General features: G+C 40.3%; 2 protein-coding genes and 1 long non-coding RNA gene across 3 annotated transcripts; 1 reads left to right on the forward strand and 2 right to left on the reverse strand.

Annotated features, from left to right (window-relative positions):
* The first annotated feature begins 11,629 nt into the window (after nt 1-11,629).
* On the forward strand, nt 11,630-12,171 carry LOC109163945. The gene is made up of 3 exons (XR_002051362.1): nt 11,630-11,642; nt 11,910-12,047; nt 12,146-12,171. It is a non-coding gene; the product is annotated as an uncharacterized LOC109163945 (long non-coding RNA).
* Nucleotides 12,172-13,593: 1,422 nt separating this feature from the next.
* LOC109163958 (protein FAR1-RELATED SEQUENCE 1-like) lies at nt 13,594-14,379 on the reverse strand. Its single transcript, XM_019312691.1, has one exon. It carries the CDS (start codon nt 14,377-14,379, stop codon nt 13,594-13,596), a length of 786 nt encoding a protein of 261 aa, XP_019168236.1.
* An 18-nt stretch (nt 14,380-14,397) lies between these two features.
* Nucleotides 14,398-16,425, reverse strand: LOC109163959 (protein FAR1-RELATED SEQUENCE 5-like). Its single transcript, XM_019312693.1, has 5 exons — nt 16,338-16,425; nt 15,828-15,988; nt 15,167-15,531; nt 14,824-14,956; nt 14,398-14,700 (listed from the first exon to the last, which is right to left on the reverse strand). Exons 1-5 carry the CDS (start codon nt 16,423-16,425, stop codon nt 14,398-14,400), a joined length of 1,050 nt encoding a protein of 349 aa, XP_019168238.1.
* Between the last annotated feature and the right edge of the window lie 3,475 nt (nt 16,426-19,900).

A 19,900-nucleotide genomic window follows, 5' to 3' on the forward strand; every position in this document is an offset into this window, starting at 1 on the left:
TTTAGAATAGAATTTTTACCCAGAATTATTGTACGAATGGGAAAGTAGAAATCAATATATTTTATTGGGAAGAGATATTTATTAGGAATTGGGCGGGAATTTAAATTTCCAGGATTTTGTTATTATATGTAGTATAGATAGATAGATAGATAGATAGATAGATGTACAAAGGGAATTGTACTACACTATTTTAAAATTTTAGAATAGAATTTTTGCCCAGAATTATTGTACGAATGTGAAAGTAGAAATCAATATATTTTATTGGGAAAAGATATTTATTAGGAATTGGGCGGGAATTTAAAATTTCAGGATTTTGTTATTATATATAGTATAGATAGATGTACAAAGGGAATTGTATTACACTATTTTAAAATTTTAGAATAGAATTTTTACCCAGAATTATTGTACGAATTGGAAAATAGAAATCAATATATTTTATTGGGAAAAGATATTTATTAGGAATTGGGCGAGAATTTAAAATTCCAGGATTTTGTTATTATATATAGTATAGAAGTATAGATGTACAAAGGGAATTGTATTACACTATTTTAAAATTTTAGAATAGAATTTTTGCCAAGAATTATTGTACGAATGGGAAAGTAGAAATCAATATATTTTATTGGGAAAAGAGATTTTTTAGGAATTGGGCGGGAAGTTAAAATTCCAGGATTTTGTTATTATATATAGTATAGATGTACAAAGGGAATTGTATTACACTATTTTAAAATTTTAGAATAGAATTTTTGCCCAGAATTATTGTACGAATGGGAAAGTAGAAATCAATATATTTTATTGGGAAGAGAGATTTTTTAGGAATTGGGCGGGAAGTTAAAATTCTAGGATTTTTTTTATTATATATAGTATAGATAGATGTACAAAGGGAATTGTATTACACTATTTTAAAATTTTTGAATACAATTTTTACCCAGAATTATTGTACGAATGGGAAAGTAGAAATCAATATATTTTATTGGGAAGAGAGATTTTTTAGGAATTGGGCGGGAAGTTAAAATTCCAGGATTTTGTTATTATATATAGTATAGATGTACAAAGGGAATTGTATTACATTATTTTAAAATTTTAGAATAGAATTTTTGATACGAATATATCCACAGTAGAAGAAGGTGAAAATCAAGAATTGGGAGAAAGAAAAGAAACAACCCATGCTACTAGGCCAAGGAGAAAACGAACGGCATGGATGGCTGATTACATTTGTTAGACTAAGTTTATTCGTAATATGATACATTAGTTTAGTCCTAATACATTATTATATCATATTAATTAGAAATCATAGTCCTAAGCATAATAGGAATAACTTAGTATATAATCACTCTGCATGCTAGGGGGAAAGACATGCGAATTATTATTATCTTTTTCTTCTCTACTATCATCTTCCTTCTCTGAAATCTCTCTCCCTCTCTCTCTCTGATTTTCTCCTCCCCTAATTCCATCTCTGGAGTCTGCATCCACTCAAAGCGGTGCCGGCTTGATACGGGTTCGTATCAAATTTTACCCAGAATTATTGTACGAATGGGAAAGTAGAAATCAATATATTTTATTGAGAAGAGAGATTTTTTAGGAATTGGGCGGGAAGTTAAAATTCCAGGATTTTGTTATCCTTTATATAATAAAGCTATATGGTTTGGAAAATAATTAATGTTACAATTAATACCACAACATCCTTTATTATATATAAAAAAAAAAACACACACACACACACACACAACATTTAAAAAATAAAATAGCTATATATTATATAATCATATAAAAAATATACTTTTGAAAAATAAAATAGCTATATATTATATAATCATATAAAAAATGTGTTCAATTAGAGTTTAAATTTACACATACAAAATTTAAAATTTGCTTTCCAAATGTAATTATCTTAGTTATTATTCGTATTGTGAAAATTATAATATAGATGAAATACAATTAAGAATAAATCAATGTAATTATGTAAATTCTCTCTTATAAGTTTATTTGAATATGCACATAATTAGAGATTATATTAACCATACAAAATTATACTTTTAATTTTAATTTTAATTTTAATTGTAATTTTGTATCCTATAAAAATAATAAATACTTGACCAATGGAAGCTCAAAAATATTATTATATTAAATAATTTAAAATATTTTAGTTTTTCTATTTTTTATTTATATTTATAATAACATAATTTTTTTCCGTGCATTACGCGGGTGAATTACTAGTTATATATAGTATAGATTATTATGTTGGATGCTAGGAGTATAATTTATTGTCCCTTTAGGCTTTAGGTACCAGCCGTCAGACTATGTAACAATTGTTTTTTGGTTAAATAATCTGAGTTTTGATGATAGCTAATCTATAAATTGGATCATGACATGGCATGGCGAAGTCAACATTGGAAACTCATTTTTTAAAAAGAAAATTTAATATGTATGATCTCAGCGTTTGACAATTGAAAAGACTTGGATGTGAAGGCTTTTGGTCTAATTTGTTTAACTTCAGACTTCAGTCTCAGTATGAATTATTATTACATGAATATTTTAGAGAGTATTAATTTGTAATAAAATCCTAGCCATTAAAAAATATTATTTTAAAAATATATAATTTCACCTTATAGAAAAATTATTTTATAAGTAAGTGGGTGACCACTATTAGGACTATGTTATCTATATTAGATTAGGACTATATTATTCGTGTTAGACTAGGATTCTATCTAGTACCTATATAATTGCTCTTTGTACTCTTAGACATTATGATCAAATACAACACAATTATATTCTCATCTGGTATCAGCTTTCAGGTTTTTTCTAATGGAAGGTCTCGGTCTCCCTGATGATGGCTCTGTTCGATCTTCTGAACGGACCGTTACCGAGACTTCACCTATGCCCACCTGGAATAGCCTCTCATCGGCTCATCACTTTGTTTCTTTAAAGCTGACCTCCCGTAATTATCTCTTTTGGCGGACACAGATGCTACCGTTTCTTGAAGGTCAAGGTCTTCTCGGCTTCATCGATGGTAGTCTACAATACCCGGTCACAGCGCCGGCCGCCGCCACCGACGCCGTTGCCTCGACTGCCGACAGTCTCACGGTAGCGAGCGGACTCGTCGCTCGGCAGGTAGCATGGAGGAGACAAGACAAGGCTATCTTGTCCCTCTTAATTTCGTCTCTTTCGGAGGAGACGATGCGGCTCACCGTTGGTCGGTCTACTTCCCGACAACTCTGGCTCACCATCGAACAATCTCTTGCCTCTTCCTCGTGTTCTCGGGCGTTGCGGTTATTCGGTGAATTGCAAGCCCTTCGGCAAAGTGATTCTTCCATCGCAGATTATATTGGTTGTGTACAGTTGTTGGTTGATGATTTGGCTCTTGCCAATCGTGATGTTACGTTAGACGACCAGAACCTATACGTCTTCCGTGGCTTGCGATCTGAGTTTCGTCCGCTTATAGCAACCCTAGCTCGGGGTGCTGCGGTTCCGCTTGCAGAGGTGGCGGATTTCTTAGTGTAACAAGAGTGGATCTGCGCTGCCGATGGAGACGGCGGGGTACCGTCGGTTGCAATGGTCGCTGGCCGAGGCCGTGCGGCCCCCAGCCAAACGGTGGTCGTGGCAACGCGACACAGCAGCACTATCGCAGTCGAGGATTGGGCGGCCGCAGACGTGGTCGCGGGCGTAGCTCGGGCACGGGTCCTCGGTGCCAAATATGCAACAAACAAGGACACGGGGCTCTCTCATGTTGGCATTGTTACTCCACCTCCCGGCTCCTCAGGTGAATGTGGCTGTCTCTGGTGAAAATGGTGATCACACTGGTGCTACGAATCATGCTACACCTGATTCGTCCTTGATGACTTCCGCAACAAGTTATGATGGCCCGGAAACTTTGCGCGTCTGCAGTGGTACATGTTTGCCTATTGTTAATGTTGGTTCTGCTTCTTTAGCCACTAATTCTAGATCATTTACATTGCGTGATGTTTTGCATGTACTTGGTCTCTCTACTTCATTATTATCTGTTCAGCGTTTTGCCAAAGATAATAACGTTTTCTTTGAGTTTCACCCTCTTTGTTTCTTTGTGAAGGACACTTTGACCAAGAAATTCCTTTTTAAAGGGCATGCGTCCGGAGGTCTCTATTCCTGGCCTGCGTCTTCTCCTACTCCAGCTGCTTTTGTTGTTGCGCGCTCGTCCTTCGTTTGGCATATGCGGTTGGGGCATCTGCACTCTCGAATCTTACACAATTTTAGAGTCTTCGTCTATTAGTACATTTAATTCGAAAGATCTTCCCAATGTTTGTTCCTCTTGTCAATTGGGAAAATCATCTCGTTTTCCATTATCTCGTGTTGAAACTACTAGTGCACAACCTTTAGAATTAATATATTATGATATTTGGGGCCCTGTGGCGTTACTTTTTGCGAATGGCTTTAAATATTTTGTGTTGTTTGTGGATGATTACACACGATATATATGGTATTATCTGATGCGTGCCAAATCTGAATTATATGGCATATTTGATAAGTTTTGGTCACTTGTTGAACGTTCTTTTTCTCGCAAGATTATTTCTTTTCAATCTGATTTAGGGGGAGAATATAAGAAGCTTGGTTCCACCCTTTCTTCTCTAGGTATTCGTCACAGGCAGTCTTGTGCGTATACTCATGAACAGAATGGACGGGTGGAGCACAGGCATCGTCATGTTGTTGAGACAGGACTGTCCTTAATGGCTCAAGCATCTGTTCCTTCTCATTTCTGGGACTATGCTTTTGAGACTACTGTCTATCTTATAAATAAAATGCCCACTCGTGTTTGTCGGATGAGTCACCACACTTTCGTTTGCATCTTCTCCCCCATCCTACTCTTACTTGCGAGTATTTGGTTGTTTGTGCTTTCCTGTTTTGCGTCCTTATAATCGAAATAAGCTACAGTTTCGTTCATCTCCTTGTGTCTTTCTGGGTTATCCCCCGTCTTATCGTGACTATCGTTCTTTAGATACTAACACTAACAAGGTTTTTATCTGTCGCCACGTGCGGTTCGATGAGGCTGTGTTTCCTTTTGTGTCTCCTATTGCCTCGCAGGTTCCTGAACCACGGTCCGAACCGTGGGCCACTGCACTAGTTGTGACGAGCCGAAGGAATGATGTCTCGGCCACTCTTGTTGATGGCACTCGGCAGGTTTACGAGCCCGTGTTGGCTCCTGGCCATGATGACGGTGCTAGTCACAAGAAGTCCGCATCGAGTGAGCGGACTCTCTCAGACCAGCAGGTTGAGCAGCGCGGCAGACCGCGCGGGAGTCCTCGGCGATCCACTTCGCCTCCTCGGTCGCATGGCATGAACACTCGTAACTCGGGTCTGCATCAACATGTTGCCTTAACCACTACTTCCACCGTGGTGTCTGAGCCTACCTGTTACTCTCAGGCGGTCAAGTTTCCTGAGTGGCGTGATGCAATGGACGCAGAGTTCAATGCCTTGATTCATAATCATACATGGCGTCTTGTTCCTTCTCAACCAGGTATGAATGTTGTTGGTTGCAAGTGGGTTTTCAAAACCAAACGGAAGGCCGATGGTTCAATAGAACGTCATAAAGCACGGTTAGTGGCCAAGGGTTTTAATCAGGTTGCTGGAGAGGACATTTTTGAGACATTTAGTCTTGTGGTTAAACCCACTACGGTACGTCTTCTCTTATCTTTAGCCGTATCGCGTGTGTGTTCTATTCACCAGTTGGATTTTCACAATGTTTTTTTGAATGGCGAGCTAGCTGAAACTGTTTACATGCGCCAGCCACCTGGTTATGAAGATCAGTCATTACCTGATCATGTGTGTTTGCTTAAAAAATCTCTCTACGGTCTCAAACAGGCTCCGTGTGCATGGTTCACAAGGTTACATGATTTTCTAGTCTCTGTAGGTTTTGCGCCCTCAAAGATTGATGTGTCTCTTTTTATCTATTCTCATGATAATGTTCATCTTTATTTCTTGGTGTATGTTGATGACATTTTGATTATGGGGTCTGACTCAGACCGTGTTACTGCTCTTATTGATAAATTGGCACTTGAGTTTAAAGTTCGTGAGATGGGTGTGCCTTATTTCTTTTTGGGAATTGAAACTGCCCCATTATCTGGTGGTATGCTTTTATCTCAACAACGGTACATGAAGGATATTCTCAAACGTGCTGGCATAGTATACTGTAAGCCAGTGGTCACGCCTTTCTCTGCCGCGAAAACCGCCAACGATGTTGACACTCCCTATGCCAATCCAACACAATACAGAAGTCTTGTTGGTGCTCTCCAATATCTTACGGTAACTCGTCCTGATCTGTCTTATGCTGTTAATCTCTTGTGTCAACATTTGCATACTCCCACAACTACGGACTGGACCTCTCTAAAAAGAGTCCTGCGATATATCAAAGGCACCCTGCATTTTGATTTGCGTATTTCTCGGTCTGCATCGATGGATATTCACGCCTATTCTGACTCAGACTGGGCTGGCGATCTGAATGATCGCAAGTCTACTAGTGGTTTTGCTGTGTTATTGGGGAGTAATCTTATATCTTGAGTCTGCCGGAAGCAACGGACAGTGACTGTAACACCCCGTGTTACGACCCCTAAAACCAATTAATCATTTAATCATTTACCCAAAAGAAAGGACTAAATTCCAATAATTAATTAGGAAAAGGCCTACCATAGTCCATGGGCCCTTATCCTTAAACCCAATCCCCTAGTCCTAGAAGGAATAGAACTAACCCTAATTAGGGACCCTTAAGTATATAAATAGGGGGCATAGGAGGCACCTAGAACCCACACCACAATAATCTCTCACCACACAAGAAGCTCCAAGAATCCCCCCTAGGAGAAATCAAGAAAGAAGGAATCTTAAAGAAAGACCCTTCATAGCCAAGAAAATTAATTAAGGCTAAGAGGTAACCCATGTCTCAACAAAATCTATTTTCCTTGATATAATTATCTTCTTTGGCTTCCTCTCTACACTTGTGTCTTGATGAATCGTTTATGATATTGGTGATATGATCTTGATGATTGTGAGATGATTTTATGTGTAATCTTGATAATCTTGATTATGATAAGAGGTTCTTGATGATTATGTGATATTCTTGATGAATCTTGACGTTTCTTGATGTTAAAAGACGAACTATGATTTTGATGATTAGAGCCCTAGGTCAAATTGGGGATTTCGTATTGTGTTATTCTTGATATATTCGGGTGGGAATTCGCATGTTCGGGTGTTGATTATGCTTAGAAGTCATGATAGGATATGTGCTATATGATTCTTGCTTTTGATCCGTTAATTGTCTACGTGGTGTCATCAATTGCGTTCAAAAGTGTCTAAGCATGGTTTCGGGTTCCACAAAGGATCCCGGGACGTTTATTTTGATAAAGAGTCAGTGGGGGGTAGGGGGACCCGCAACCTACCCGCTGCCCGAAAAGGACGCCGCCGGCAGTGGGCAGCCGGTGGGCAGGCGACTGCCCGCCGGGCACCCGCTGCCCGGAGGCTTGTCGCCGGCGGGTGGTCCTCCACCCACCGGCTACCCGCTGGAATTTGCCCACTTTGGGTCTTCGGCTTCCCCGTTTGATGTTTCCCCGACCCTCGTGGTGTCCCAACGGACTCCGTTTATCGTGCTTAAAGTCTAGTTTGATGTTTTGGGTACCATTCGTAGGATAAATGAGTCTTATATATATCGCATGCTAGTTGAATTGGTATCCCGTTGGCCTAGGTGAAAGAAGTATGAACCTCTTAGGATTATTCCTAGTATGTGGATGACCTCGCATAGGTTTCATTATACGTTTTCTCCCCTTTCCCTATGTGTTAATATGGGTTGCATGTGCTTGCTATGTGTTATGTGTGCATGATACCCCAATTTGGTTGCGATCAAATTGGTTATTCCTGAGCTGCGGTTCAGAAGCTGGCTGCGGTCAGAATTACACTCTCGGGCTGCGGTCCACCGTTTGGTTGCGATCAAACGTTTCACATGAGCTGCGGTTCATATTCCTGGTTGCGGTCAGATGATCACTCTTGGGCTGCGGTTCACCGTTTGGTTGCGATCAAACGTTTTACATGAGTTGCGGTTCATATTCCTGGCTGCGGTCAGATGATCACTCTTGGGCTGCGGTCCACTGTTTGGTTGCGATCAAACATTATGATGAGCTGCGGTTCATCGGTCGGTTGCGATCGACCCCTTCGTATTGCGATGCAAGGCAGGGTGTTGCGGGGCCATGTCAGAGCTATATGCGCTGACCCTCATGTATGGGCATGCGATTGGTCCTGTGGCGCCACCAAAGTATGCTTGTGTGATGAGATAAGAATTGAATGATGACGTGAACGAGATGAAGTGTATTTATGACCATAGGATATATGCTAGTATCTTTATATGCTTGGTTATAACTGTTGAATGTGCTTATCCCTATCTGTCGAGTCTATTCCAGGTTTTAAAACTAGTGTCTCTTAAGTATATATCTTCCTGCTTCAAAATGATTTTCGTATATCTATATATATCTATCTATAATGTATTTCAACGCGTTGGAGTGGGTTACCGACATCTCTCGCTGAACAGATATATTTGGCTTTCAGGCACAGACAAGTAAGATCCCAAGAGCGCGCTAGAAGATCGTGGATTAGATAGATAGTCTTTCCTTTCGGCCTGCGTGCCATAATGATGTATTGAGGATATTAGTTAGTTTAGCCTGTGCATCTGAGCTCTCCAGCTCAGATGTCATAGCACCCCGTACACTTGTGATTAGTATTACTCTGGTTGGGATTTTATGAGCAATTGCCTTTATTATATAAGCTTTAAAAGTTTCAAAATTTCGGGGTGTTACAGTGACGCGTTCTTCAACTGAAGCAGAATACAAGGGTCTGGCTGATGTATCTGTTGAGGTAACATGGCTTGTTTATCTGCTACACGAGATCGGCATCCCACCTGCGTCTCCTCCTCGACTATGGTGTGATAATTTGGGGGCTACATACTTATGTGTTAATCCAGTGTTTCATGCCTGCACGAAGCACATTGAGATTGATTATCATTTTGTTCGCGATAAAGTAGCCAAAAAGGAGTTGGATGTGCAATTTATTTCAACCAAAGATCAACTAGCAGATATCTTCACCAAGTCTCTTTCGTCTATCTGTTTTAATTCTCTCCGTGACAAGCTCAATGTTTTGGCTAGCCAACCTTGTGCTTGAGGGGGAGTATTAGGACTATGTTATCCATATTAGACTAGGACTATATTATTCGTGTTAGAGTAGGATTCTATCTAGTACCTATATATTTGCTCTCTGTACTCTCAGACATTACGATTGAATACAACACAATTATATTCTCATCACCACTACTCTACTCTAGAACATGATACTATCATACCACTCAATTTTTAACGTTAAAATCAATCAGCAATGAATATTAGTTTAAACTATGTTTATGGGTGGAAATTTTGATTTTCAGATACTTTTTTCGGATTCGATTTAGTTTTTCTTTTAAATATATATTTCGATTTTGAAAAAATAAAATCATATATATGGCGCGGCATTGTGGAAGCTAAGCAGGTAATCCTGCACTGGGCAAGGTGCAGTTTCGGGGATGGAAGAACCATCATGATTGGGTGTGATCCATGGCTTGTGACAGAAATTAATCCATATGTAACCACTGCTTTGCATGAGTCTATTAGGGAGGCGCCGGTCAATGCTTTGCTCAGGGAAGATGGAGTAGGATGGGATGTGGCGTGTGTCAATGATATTTTTGATGAACGCGATGCAAACTGTATTCTAAACATCCCGGTAAGTATTCGCAAACCTGCTGATTCATGGGTATGGTTTGGGGATTCGAAGGGGAAATACATGGTTAAATCGTGTTACCGGCTCATTACGGGTGAGTCCATTGATGTTAGGCCATGGAATCTGATATGGAGCTTACAGGTTCCTCCGAAGGTGAGGTTGTTCTGTTGGCAACTGGCTCACTACATTCTGCCTACGAGAGATGCCTTAGCAGCGAAACGAGTGGCATGTCATCTTGCTTGTCATATGTGTGGGGGTGAAGATGAGAGTACGGCACACCTGTTTCGTGATTGTATGCATGCTGCGAATTTGTGGAGATTAATTAATCTGCCTCCTATGTTGCATCAACAAGGGAGTGTTGTGGATTGGTTCTTCCAGTGCCTGGGAAGCTTGAGTGGCGACATGCAATGTTTGTTTGTGATGGTGTGTTAGGGACTTTGGGGGAGTAGGAACGATTGTGTATGGAGGGGAATGCCGTATGATCATGAGGCAGTGCTGCGTAAATCGGTTTCTTACTGGCACAATTGGAGGGCAGTGAATGAGTAGGCAAGTAGTTTGGGGCATGCGAATCCGGTTTCTTGGAAGCCGCCGTTTAGTCTTGGCGAGGCTTCGTGAGTTGGCTGAGGTTGAGCGTGCCCTTATGGCGAGGCTTCTATTGAATCATATGCCATCGTTTAGTCTTGGGCTTACGCAAGAGTTTGGTGGTGGTGTTGTGGATTCCGGTGCTGATATTGCTATGGGAATTAATCAACAAAGTAGTGGTCTTGGTGTGGGTGTTGACCCTCCGGAGCAGGTATTTTGCTTCTTTGTTGGTCGTTCACTTTTTGTGTGCCGTAGGTGATTTCTGTTTGTGTCCTTTTTGTTTTTAATGTGTGCTCAACTCTGGTTGCTTTGTGTGTTTTTGTAATAAGTTTTCATTTCTCTTGTGGGCCATTTGAACTGTGTGCAGGAAGTTTCTCGTGAGCACGTGCAGGTGGTTCGTCCTTTGGGTACGGTTGGGGATGTCCCGGTGGTAGTAGACCGTAGGGATCATGTGCCAGTTGCCTCTCCAGCTGAGGGTTCAGATGAGGGAGCTCCGGGCCATAGAAATGTGGTTGAGGGTGGTGCTGGGCATGTGTTTGATACCCCTGCTGAGGTAAATGGGTGCTTTTGGTTGGTATTTATATTCGTATTCTTTTTTTTTTAATTCTATTTAATCTATTTGCAAATTCATAGCAAGTGGTTCCATGTCGTGATTCTTCCCCAGTCTGTGTTGCCCCGTTGAAGCCTGTTAGGCCGGTTCGACCTGTGCCGGATTCTATCCGTGCAGCGGATCTATATAGTGATGTGCCCTTGCCTTCAGTTGATGTGGTTGACGATGGTGTGTTCAGCAAGTGGGTGTTGGAGTGTGGTAGCGATGCATTGTAAGTATTTGTTTAATTGTTAGTCGTTCGGCAGTTTCCCTGGTGTTGTTTTTTCCCCCTTTTGTTGAGTTATAGTGATGGCTTAGGGATGAGGTGCTGTTTTCTCACGGTGGTTGCGTGGTACGTCGTGGGGATTTACGGTCGTTGGCTCCAGGGTCAGCTGTTAGTGTTGCAATGCTTGATGCTTGGTCTGTAATCTTGAATTGTCGTGAGTTTGGCAAGAGTCCTGGTGCACAATCGCGGGTTTTTGCCACGGCTTCCTCCACTGTAAGTTTGTATGTTAGTGGTCTCTTGTTTTTCTCTCCCGATTTCCTAGATTGTTTTTGCCGGCATTTCACTTTATGGATTTTGTTGTCGGGTTTTCAACTTGATATTGGTGGGCTTGCTCTGGATTCACAGTCCGAGGCCGTGCGTTTGTTTTCTCTTGCTTTATCTGCTCATCTCGCCCTCACCCCTTATAAGCAATGGGGGGGGGGGGAGGTGAATCTGGTGAGCATTTCTGACCACTATCGTCTCTCTTAAATGTGTGTTAGGGGGTAGTTATTAGCAGTGTGCATTGCTTTTTGTGGTTGTGTGCTGCTTGCATTGTTCTTGTGTGCCCTTATAAGCCATGGTGGTAGGGCAATCTTGTTAGTGTGCACTGTTGTTAGTGGTTGTGTTCCTCTTGGGGGGTTTTGTGTTCGTATATAGTTTTGTTCTCGTTTACTTGCTTTTTTTGGGTTATTTGTTGATTATGTCTTGTAAACTATTTTGCAGTTGTTTCTGCCGGTTATGCAAAGCAATCTTTTCTATGTTGTGTGTGTGGACTTTGTGAATGAACGCGTTGACATTATTGATAGTTCTGCTTCGACGGAGGCCACTTCGAAGAAGTATGGTGACACTCCTGATAATATGGTACGTTGTGTTGCTATTCTTTTCTTTTTCTGGGGTTTTTCATTGTGCATTGCTTTTGGGGTGGTAGATGATGATCATTTGTTTTTTTTTTTTTGTAGCAATTATTGTTGTTCGAGTTTTTCAAAGCTGCTGGCCTGGGGTATAAACAGGGTTTATGCCTTCATTTAGTGCCCAAGAGGATGCAGATGAAGTGGTGTGACTCGCGTAACAAAGTTGACAGTGGTGTTTATGCTATGCGCCATATGGAGTCTTATGGTGGTGAAGGGGTGTCGAGATGGGAGTGTGGTCTAGTCAAAGGCGACGTAGTTGGTCTTGAGCGCTTGCGGTTTCAGTACTTGAAGGCGATTTGCGTTGCAGATATCAATGCCAACCGTGCAAGCAATGTGGCAAATGCAGTGCGATATCTTTCCAGAAGAGGGAGTAGGGCCGTAGTGTAGTTATATAGTGTAGTATGGGTTTTAGTATTTTGTGCAGTGTCATGATTTCTGTATTCGTAGTCGTTTTGTTACTGTTTTGACCCTTAAACTCTGTGTATATCTTAGTTGCTGGGTTTTTTTTGGAGTATTAATCTATGGCCTTCAGTTGTTGGTCTTTTTATGTGTTTCTTTGTCTACTGTCATGTTCCCTTCGAGGATTACTTGTGTGCACTGTCTATTTGAATGTGTGCCCTTGTTTGTAGTTTCATCTCGTTGGACTCCCGCTCGTTTTAGTTTGTGTTTTTCTATTATGCAACAGGTGCTCCCTTTTTGGTGTAACTTTTCTTGTGTTTTTTTTTTTTTAACTACGTGTGTAATTTTCCTGGGGTGGTTTTATTTATTATTATTTTTATTTTATTTAACAAAGTGGGTTAGTATTTTTGGATTATGCATATTATGATGTTGAATTAAACTGTATGTTCAAACATGGCTCTTATCTATTGGTAATGTGGCCTGCGAGGATTTGTTTTGTGCACTAGTTAATAATGTGTGTGCCCCTGGTGTGTAGGTTCATCTCTTTGGACTCACGTTGGGTTCGGTCCGTGCTTTTTTATTCTTTCGCAGTCACGGCGTTTTGGGCGTAATATTTTTAGGGTGCAGACTATCGTACTATTTTAAAACTTTGTAATTGCGTATTGGTTTTTTTTTTTTTTTTTTTTTTTTTTTTTTTTTTTTTAAACGGTGTGGTGTTTTCCTAGGGTAATGCATAGTAGGGTGTTGAATACAGGATTTTTGAACAGAAATCTTAGGTTGGAGTCACTAGGTCTGTTAGGGTTTATTGGCTTGGAGTATAGGGGCGGGGGTAGTGGATGTATTTATTTCTTTAGCAATGTGTGTAATTATTATCGGATAATGCGTAATATATTATTGAATAAAACTGCATGTTCTTACAAGAATCTAAGCTAATAGTAATGTGCCCTACCAGGAAATATTTTGTGCACTAGTTAATAAGGTGTGTGCCCACTTTTCTGTAGTTTCAAATCATTGGACCTCTGTTCTTTTCGGTCTTTGTTTTTTTTTTCGTTGGTGGCTTTAGCGGGCAGTTTCGGCTGTCATGGCGCGCTTCTTCGTCACAGTAATGGCATGTGCGTCCATCTTTTCTTTTCTTTGCTTGTGCTTTCTCCCGTGTGCTCTTTAATCGCTTTCCACTCCCTTTGTTCTTTGATACTTGTGGAGGTTTGTGGAGGTTTCACTTGTACAACTGTTGTTGCCTGTGTGCCATAAAATGTCTTCAGTAATTCGTTTTTGTTATTTGTATCATGTTTCTTCTCTTTGGTCTTCAATAATTTACTTTTGTGCTCTAGTATCCAGTCCAACATCTCCTGCATTTCAGATGTGTTTGCCTGTGATAATGCTATGCAAGAGTAAAACTCACTCCATAGTTTAGCTGTTAGTCTCTTCTCTTCTATTTCTGTATTGTCTGGTCCTCCTTGTTGAATGTGGTCGTTGGCCCGGTTGTGTGCACATGCATTCTGTGTCCACCTTGGTATTATGTATTTTGCTGGTATCACTTCTGCATCATCATCCTTTAATACTGCAAACGCATGTTTGCATAATATTCCCACCCTAGTGAATTTCCCACAGGAACATCTCACTGTCTCATTCTCTTTATAATATTGTACTGTGATGCTCTTCTTTTTGCCCTCTTGGATTGTATATAGTACGTGATCAGTTGCTTGTTCCTTGCTAGATATTTTGCATGAGAAACTTCCTTCTAATATCTCTGTTTGGATGTCGTAGAAAATTGTATTGGTGTATAGGGAAGATGCATGCTTCTCAATTTGTAGTGGTGTCTTCATGGGTGGGTAAGATGTTTCGCACTCTGCGACTAATCGTGCTTGGTTGTGCCGCTGCATCTCGATTGCGCTTTCGAACTAGGTGAAGAATTCTAACAATGTTCCATGTGTGTTGATGCAGTCCCCAAATAGTCCATTTTCTGACTCTGATCTGGATGTAGTTCGCATTAGCCCTCCCATGAACACGTCATTGTAGTACGCCTCTATCCAACTTGATCTGATCTCGTACATTTGTTTGAACCACTTGTGCTCTTCGAGGCTGTATTCTGTCATTAATGTGTTCCACTGTATTTCATACTCCTCACATCCCAAGGTTTTGTCCCAGACGATTGCATTTAATTCCTTTCTGAACTTTTCGTCTTTTGCTAATTTCCCACCAACCTTCTACCCCACTTTGGTCATTATGTGCCACATGCAGAATCGGTGCCTGGTTTCTGGAAACACTTGCGGCATTGCTTCCTTCATTGTTGGGTCTTGGTCCGTTATAATACATGGTGTGTGCACCATACATCGTTTAAATGCATCTAGGAGCCACACGTAAGATGCGATGTCTTCCTTTGCTATAAGGCCTGCCGCAAAAGTTACGCGCTTCTTGTGGTTGTCTATCCCGGTGAATGGCACAAATACCAGTTTGTACCTGCACATATTTGTGAGTGTTAGGCCGCTGTGTTGATTTTCCAGTCGTTCAACGTTTTTTATAGGCGGTATTTGCTACATTTTGCCTTGCACAGTAGGGGCACAAGACGTAGTGAATACTGGCACAATATATAGGCTGAGGTGCAAACAGGTTTCAAGTTTCATACTCTCTTTAAACTGGTGTATATTATTTTAATAATTTATAACTAACCTGTTGGTTCGGTACGTTGCATCGATTGACACCATATCTCCGAAGCAGTTGTATTGTGTTTTAGCCGTTTGGTCTGCCCAGAACACCCTGCGTAGCTGGTTTTCCTCGTCGACATCGTACTCAAATGTGAAACTTGGATACAACGCTTGCTTCTTTGCGTACTTGTCTATCACTGCTTGTGCATCTGCTTCATCAAACTTTGCATTTACGTCTCGCTTGCAATTTCTGAACTCTACGCATGTAAGCCCCATATTTGCACCTCCCCCCATCTCATTGAATATCTTGAATGCTGTTGTTGCTCCTATGTTTATTTTTCCACAGTTTGCTATGAATACTTTATGTCCAATATCAAGCTTTCGATTTATCTTTAAGAATGGTCTTGCTATGGGTGAGCATAGGCAATGGTTGTGTCGCTCTTCTAATACGATTAGTTCGTAGTATCCCTCCTTCTGTAACCGAATTCCACATTTTGCCCTACACCCCCACTCGGTTAGACACACGTCGCCGTGTTTGCTTTTTGGCTTTGTTGTCATTATTTGTGTATGTGCTCTCTTGATTTGGTGTGGGTGGGTATCCTTCTCGTGAACATAGCAAATACTTCGATTCAATCTGTCCGTGTCTGTTCTTTTTCGCTGAGGTGCATCTAACATCGAAACCCTACCTCTTGTGCGTACTTTTTGTAAAACTCAACAGCTTGCTCTACGTTCTCAAAATGTTGACCCCTGTAAGGCTTTAATGACTGCTCACATTCTGGGATGGTTTCTTCTGTTATTCCAAGATATATTCCGTGATCGGGCTCAGTTCCCTCATCCGCTGCAATTTCTGTTGCATTTTAAAATGTCAACAGGAGTATGCATTTATGTATGTTGGCAGACAGTGGAACACGGCATATAGAAAGCGTGCACATCTAATAAATCATTATGGCACACAATATACAGAAATATGTGACTGCTCAGCATTCAACCAACCTAGGCTCAATTGCATTACACAGAACCCCACCCCCCTCTCCATTATTCGCTAAATCATATGATCACGGACACGTCTAACCATTGCCCTAGATCCAGGTAGTACTCTACGGTCAGTATTCCATAATAATATTTATTTTTGTGTAATTCGTGGTTCATATTTATTTAGGCCTTATCGTCGATCATGTCGTCCTCATGCACTCTACGGTCTTCCTCATGAATTGCTGCCTCCGCGAATACATAGTCGTCGGCGTTCATGGATGGTCCCTTGCTACTTGTTTCACCGGCGTCCATGGCTGCGCGTAGAACAATTCCTCCCTTCTCGCCCGTACTGCTGCTCTCGGCAATGAACGACGCGAGATTGTAATTAGTCTTTGATTCCCTTCCGTGTTCGAATTCTTGCTCCAATCATATTTTACGTAGATGGATCCTTCTATAATTAAGCATGTTGTCAAATCTCTTCTTTGCCCTCTTTTAATTATTTTGGGCGTTAATTATATTTGTATATGGACAACATCTTAGCCATTCAATCTCTTGGATTGGATGACAATGATTTATCCTCATAGTCCTCTATATATTGTAGTCCTCATGTGAACTCAACCCTATATATATATATATATATATATATATATATATATATATATATATATATATATATATATAATTAGGTTCTGGTGCGGTTAAGGTGCCCAGGTGCAGTTGTGCGATTTAATCTGTGTCATTCATCTCGCTTAAATCAACGTCCAGGATTACCAAACTTTTTAAAAAAAACGCGGTAGTAATTTTGTAATTTTTGCATCTAGGTCAAAATTAAGGTGAGCGGATCTGTGATTAATATGCGTGAGGTTTGTGCGTAAGGTGCGTGAGGTTTGTGAGTAAGGTGCGTGAGGTTTGTGCTTAATGTGCGTGGAGTTGTGCTTGATGTGAGTAGTTGTTAAAACTTAAAGTCTGTGAGTTAATAATTAAAGTGCGTGAGTTTTGTGCTTAATGTGCGTGAGGTTGTGCTTAATGTGCGTGAGTTTTGTACTTAATGTACGTGAGTTTGTGCTTAATGTCAATAGTTGTTGAAACTTAAAGTCTGTGAGTTAATATTTAAAGTGCGTGTGTTTTGTGCTTAATGTGCGTGAGGTTGTGCTTAATGTGTGTGTGTTTTGTACTTAATATGCGTGAGTTTGTGCTTAAGATCTAACACTTAAGGTGCATGTTTCTATCACTTAAGGTGCGTCATTTTTAGCTTATGCTTCTTTCTTCCAGACACGCGTTTTTTTTTTTTAAAAAATTTTCATTGATTTGAGCCGTTGATCTAAATTTGATCAACAGCTCAGATCTAACAACACGGGAAGCTATACCCGCACCTGAACCATTCCCTATATATATATATATATATATATATATATATATATATATATATATATATATATATATATATATATATATATATATATATCACATTTCCCCTTTCTTTTCTCCTAGTTGTTAATATTATTAAATAATAAATATCCAAAATGGTCCATCGATTATGTCATAATTCACAAATTAGTTCTTGACTATCAATTTTACCAATTCAGTCATCAAATTTTTAGCTATTGCTCAATAATTCACAAATCAATCATTTGTTGAGTACCTTATTGAGTAAAAATTGAATAGTTCGTTGATGACCTTATTAAGTAAGAATTGAATAGTTGAGGATCTTATTGAGTAATAGTTGAATAGTTGAGAACTTAATTTGCTAAACTTGATAATCGATGACTTATTTGTGAATTATGCTACATTCGAGGGACTATTTTGGATATTTACTCTATTATTAAATAATATAGATAAATATAATAACTTATACATTATACATATTTTCTTGTACATTTATAAATCCTTTACAAGTGATTATTTTTTCAGAACTAATCCACCATAAGTTGAGTATGGAAGTAAATAACAGGGGTATGAAAATAATAGTATTATTGCTCGGGAGTCGGGACGTTAGGCCGAAAAGAGTACGTACAAAGTTTGAGATCCCTTGAAGCACCTCCTCATCTCATTAATAAAGATGGATACCGCCAGGGGCGGATCCATAAAAATAGTTGAGTGGGGGCGAAATTTCAAATGATAACAAATACGAGCTCATACACTTGACACTTTAACACTACTATGAATAGATGAATCCTCAAAAGTAGATTTTATTTTAAAGAATTTCTCCATAACTAAATTAAAAAAAAATGCATTCATATTTGATAAGTCCCGAAGACACTTAGTTTTAAGGTCTATTAGGGGTGTGATTTTTTTTTTTTTTTTTTGAAAAGACTTTATTTTCAAAAAAAAGGCCAAAGCCAATACAAAAAAATGGACTTAGGCCCCACATGGCCTAAATCCTGCTAACTAATCTACATAAACTAAATAAAACGAGATTACATAACGAGGCCCCCGGGCTCTAACATGCATGCCCCAAGTCCCATACTAGCTATCACTAACCAGAACGCAGACAAGAGTATAAACATCAAGATGTGAAATAAGTAGCCTGTGAAGCTGCTCCGAAAAAGTGCACGCGCAGCCCAACTGCTTCACAGCCCACCATATAGTCCGAAGCTCAAATAGCAAGGAATAGACACCTTGCGTGTCACCATCATAGTACCTCCCTGCCAGTTGCACTATAGCGACTACACACCATAATGCAGCCTAACCGGGCTGCACCACGACTGTAACACCTCCCGTAGCGCTATTGGCTGGCCCGTAAAACAAGACATGCCATACAACAAGATAGATACATAGCTAGCAATGGCACGCAGGCCTAAGTCGAGATACATAGCTAAAGATGGCACGCAGGCCTAAGAAAAAAAGTACAAGGTAAATCACAGGCCATAAAATCAATCAACATAGCACAAGGCAGCCAATAGCAGAACTCCCGATCAGCACCAGTACGAACCAGAACCAACCCTAACGGGATTAGCTACTATGGGCCAGCAGCAAGCCTGGACTACCGCCAACGGATTTGAAAAACACCTACCCGGCCACCGTTCAGCCCGGGCTAGGATGCAATTTTTTACCGCTTGCATCGGCGTTGAGACCTGGTCTGTCCCAAAAAATGCCTGCAAAGGCGAAACCAAAACAGCCCAAGACCAGTTCATGCCTCCGAGGCTAAAGAAACAGCACCTGCAAAAAATAGAAACAAGATAGAACAACCAAGCATCCTGTTCCCCTGACCCAACTATAAATTCTACCTCGGGTGAGTGTTTAAGGTTATAACAGGCTGACGCGAACAAAAAGCAACCCCCCAAATAATAGCCCATCCCCCCGGAGTCCAGAAGGAACGCAGCTACTATTGGCCAGCAGCAAGCCTGACCAGGTCAACGGATTTGACTAGTCCTGCCCGGTGCACCGTTCAGCCCGGACTAGGGTGCCATGTTGTACCGCCAACACCTTACGTTGAGACTCAGTCCTGCAGGCAGGGCCTCATGGCCTCCAAAAACCTCACACACTCTCTGCTTTTTAGCTCACATCCACTCTTTCTTTTACCTCTCCAACTCTCATTTTCCTCTAACTCACTCCATTCCTTTTCACTCCTTTCTTTTCATTCTCCTTTCTTTCCCTTATTCTTTTTTCTTTTCTTTTTCTTTTATCTTTTCTTTCCTTTCTTTTCTTTTCTTTTCTTTTCCTTTCTTTTCTATTTTTATTTCTGGGGGTTTTTGATTTGGGGGTTTTGTGGGTTTTAGGGATTTGGAGGGGTTTAACAAGGGAGTATTCCCTTGAGGTTTTCAAGAAACACTCATGGCTTAGTGGT

This window comes from Ipomoea nil, unplaced genomic scaffold, assembly GCF_001879475.1.
Source record: "Ipomoea nil cultivar Tokyo-kokei standard unplaced genomic scaffold, Asagao_1.1 scaffold3054, whole genome shotgun sequence".
Taxonomy (NCBI): Eukaryota; Viridiplantae; Streptophyta; class Magnoliopsida; order Solanales; family Convolvulaceae; genus Ipomoea; species Ipomoea nil.

Coding starts and splice junctions, on each gene's coding strand:
- LOC109163958 (XM_019312691.1), bottom strand. CDS start 14,379: ATGCAGCGGCACAACCAAGCACGATTAGTCGCAGAGTGCGAAACATCT.
- LOC109163959 (XM_019312693.1), bottom strand. CDS start 16,425: ATGGACGCCGGTGAAACAAGTAGCAAGGGACCATCCATGAACGCCGAC. Junction 15,989..16,337: donor AGCAATTCATGAGGAAGACC/GTAGAGTGCATG, acceptor AAAATGCAACAG/AAATTGCAGCGGATGAGGGA. Junction 14,701..14,823: donor ATGCATTTAAACGATGTATG/GTGCACACACCA, acceptor GTGGGGTAGAAG/GTTGGTGGGAAATTAGCAAA.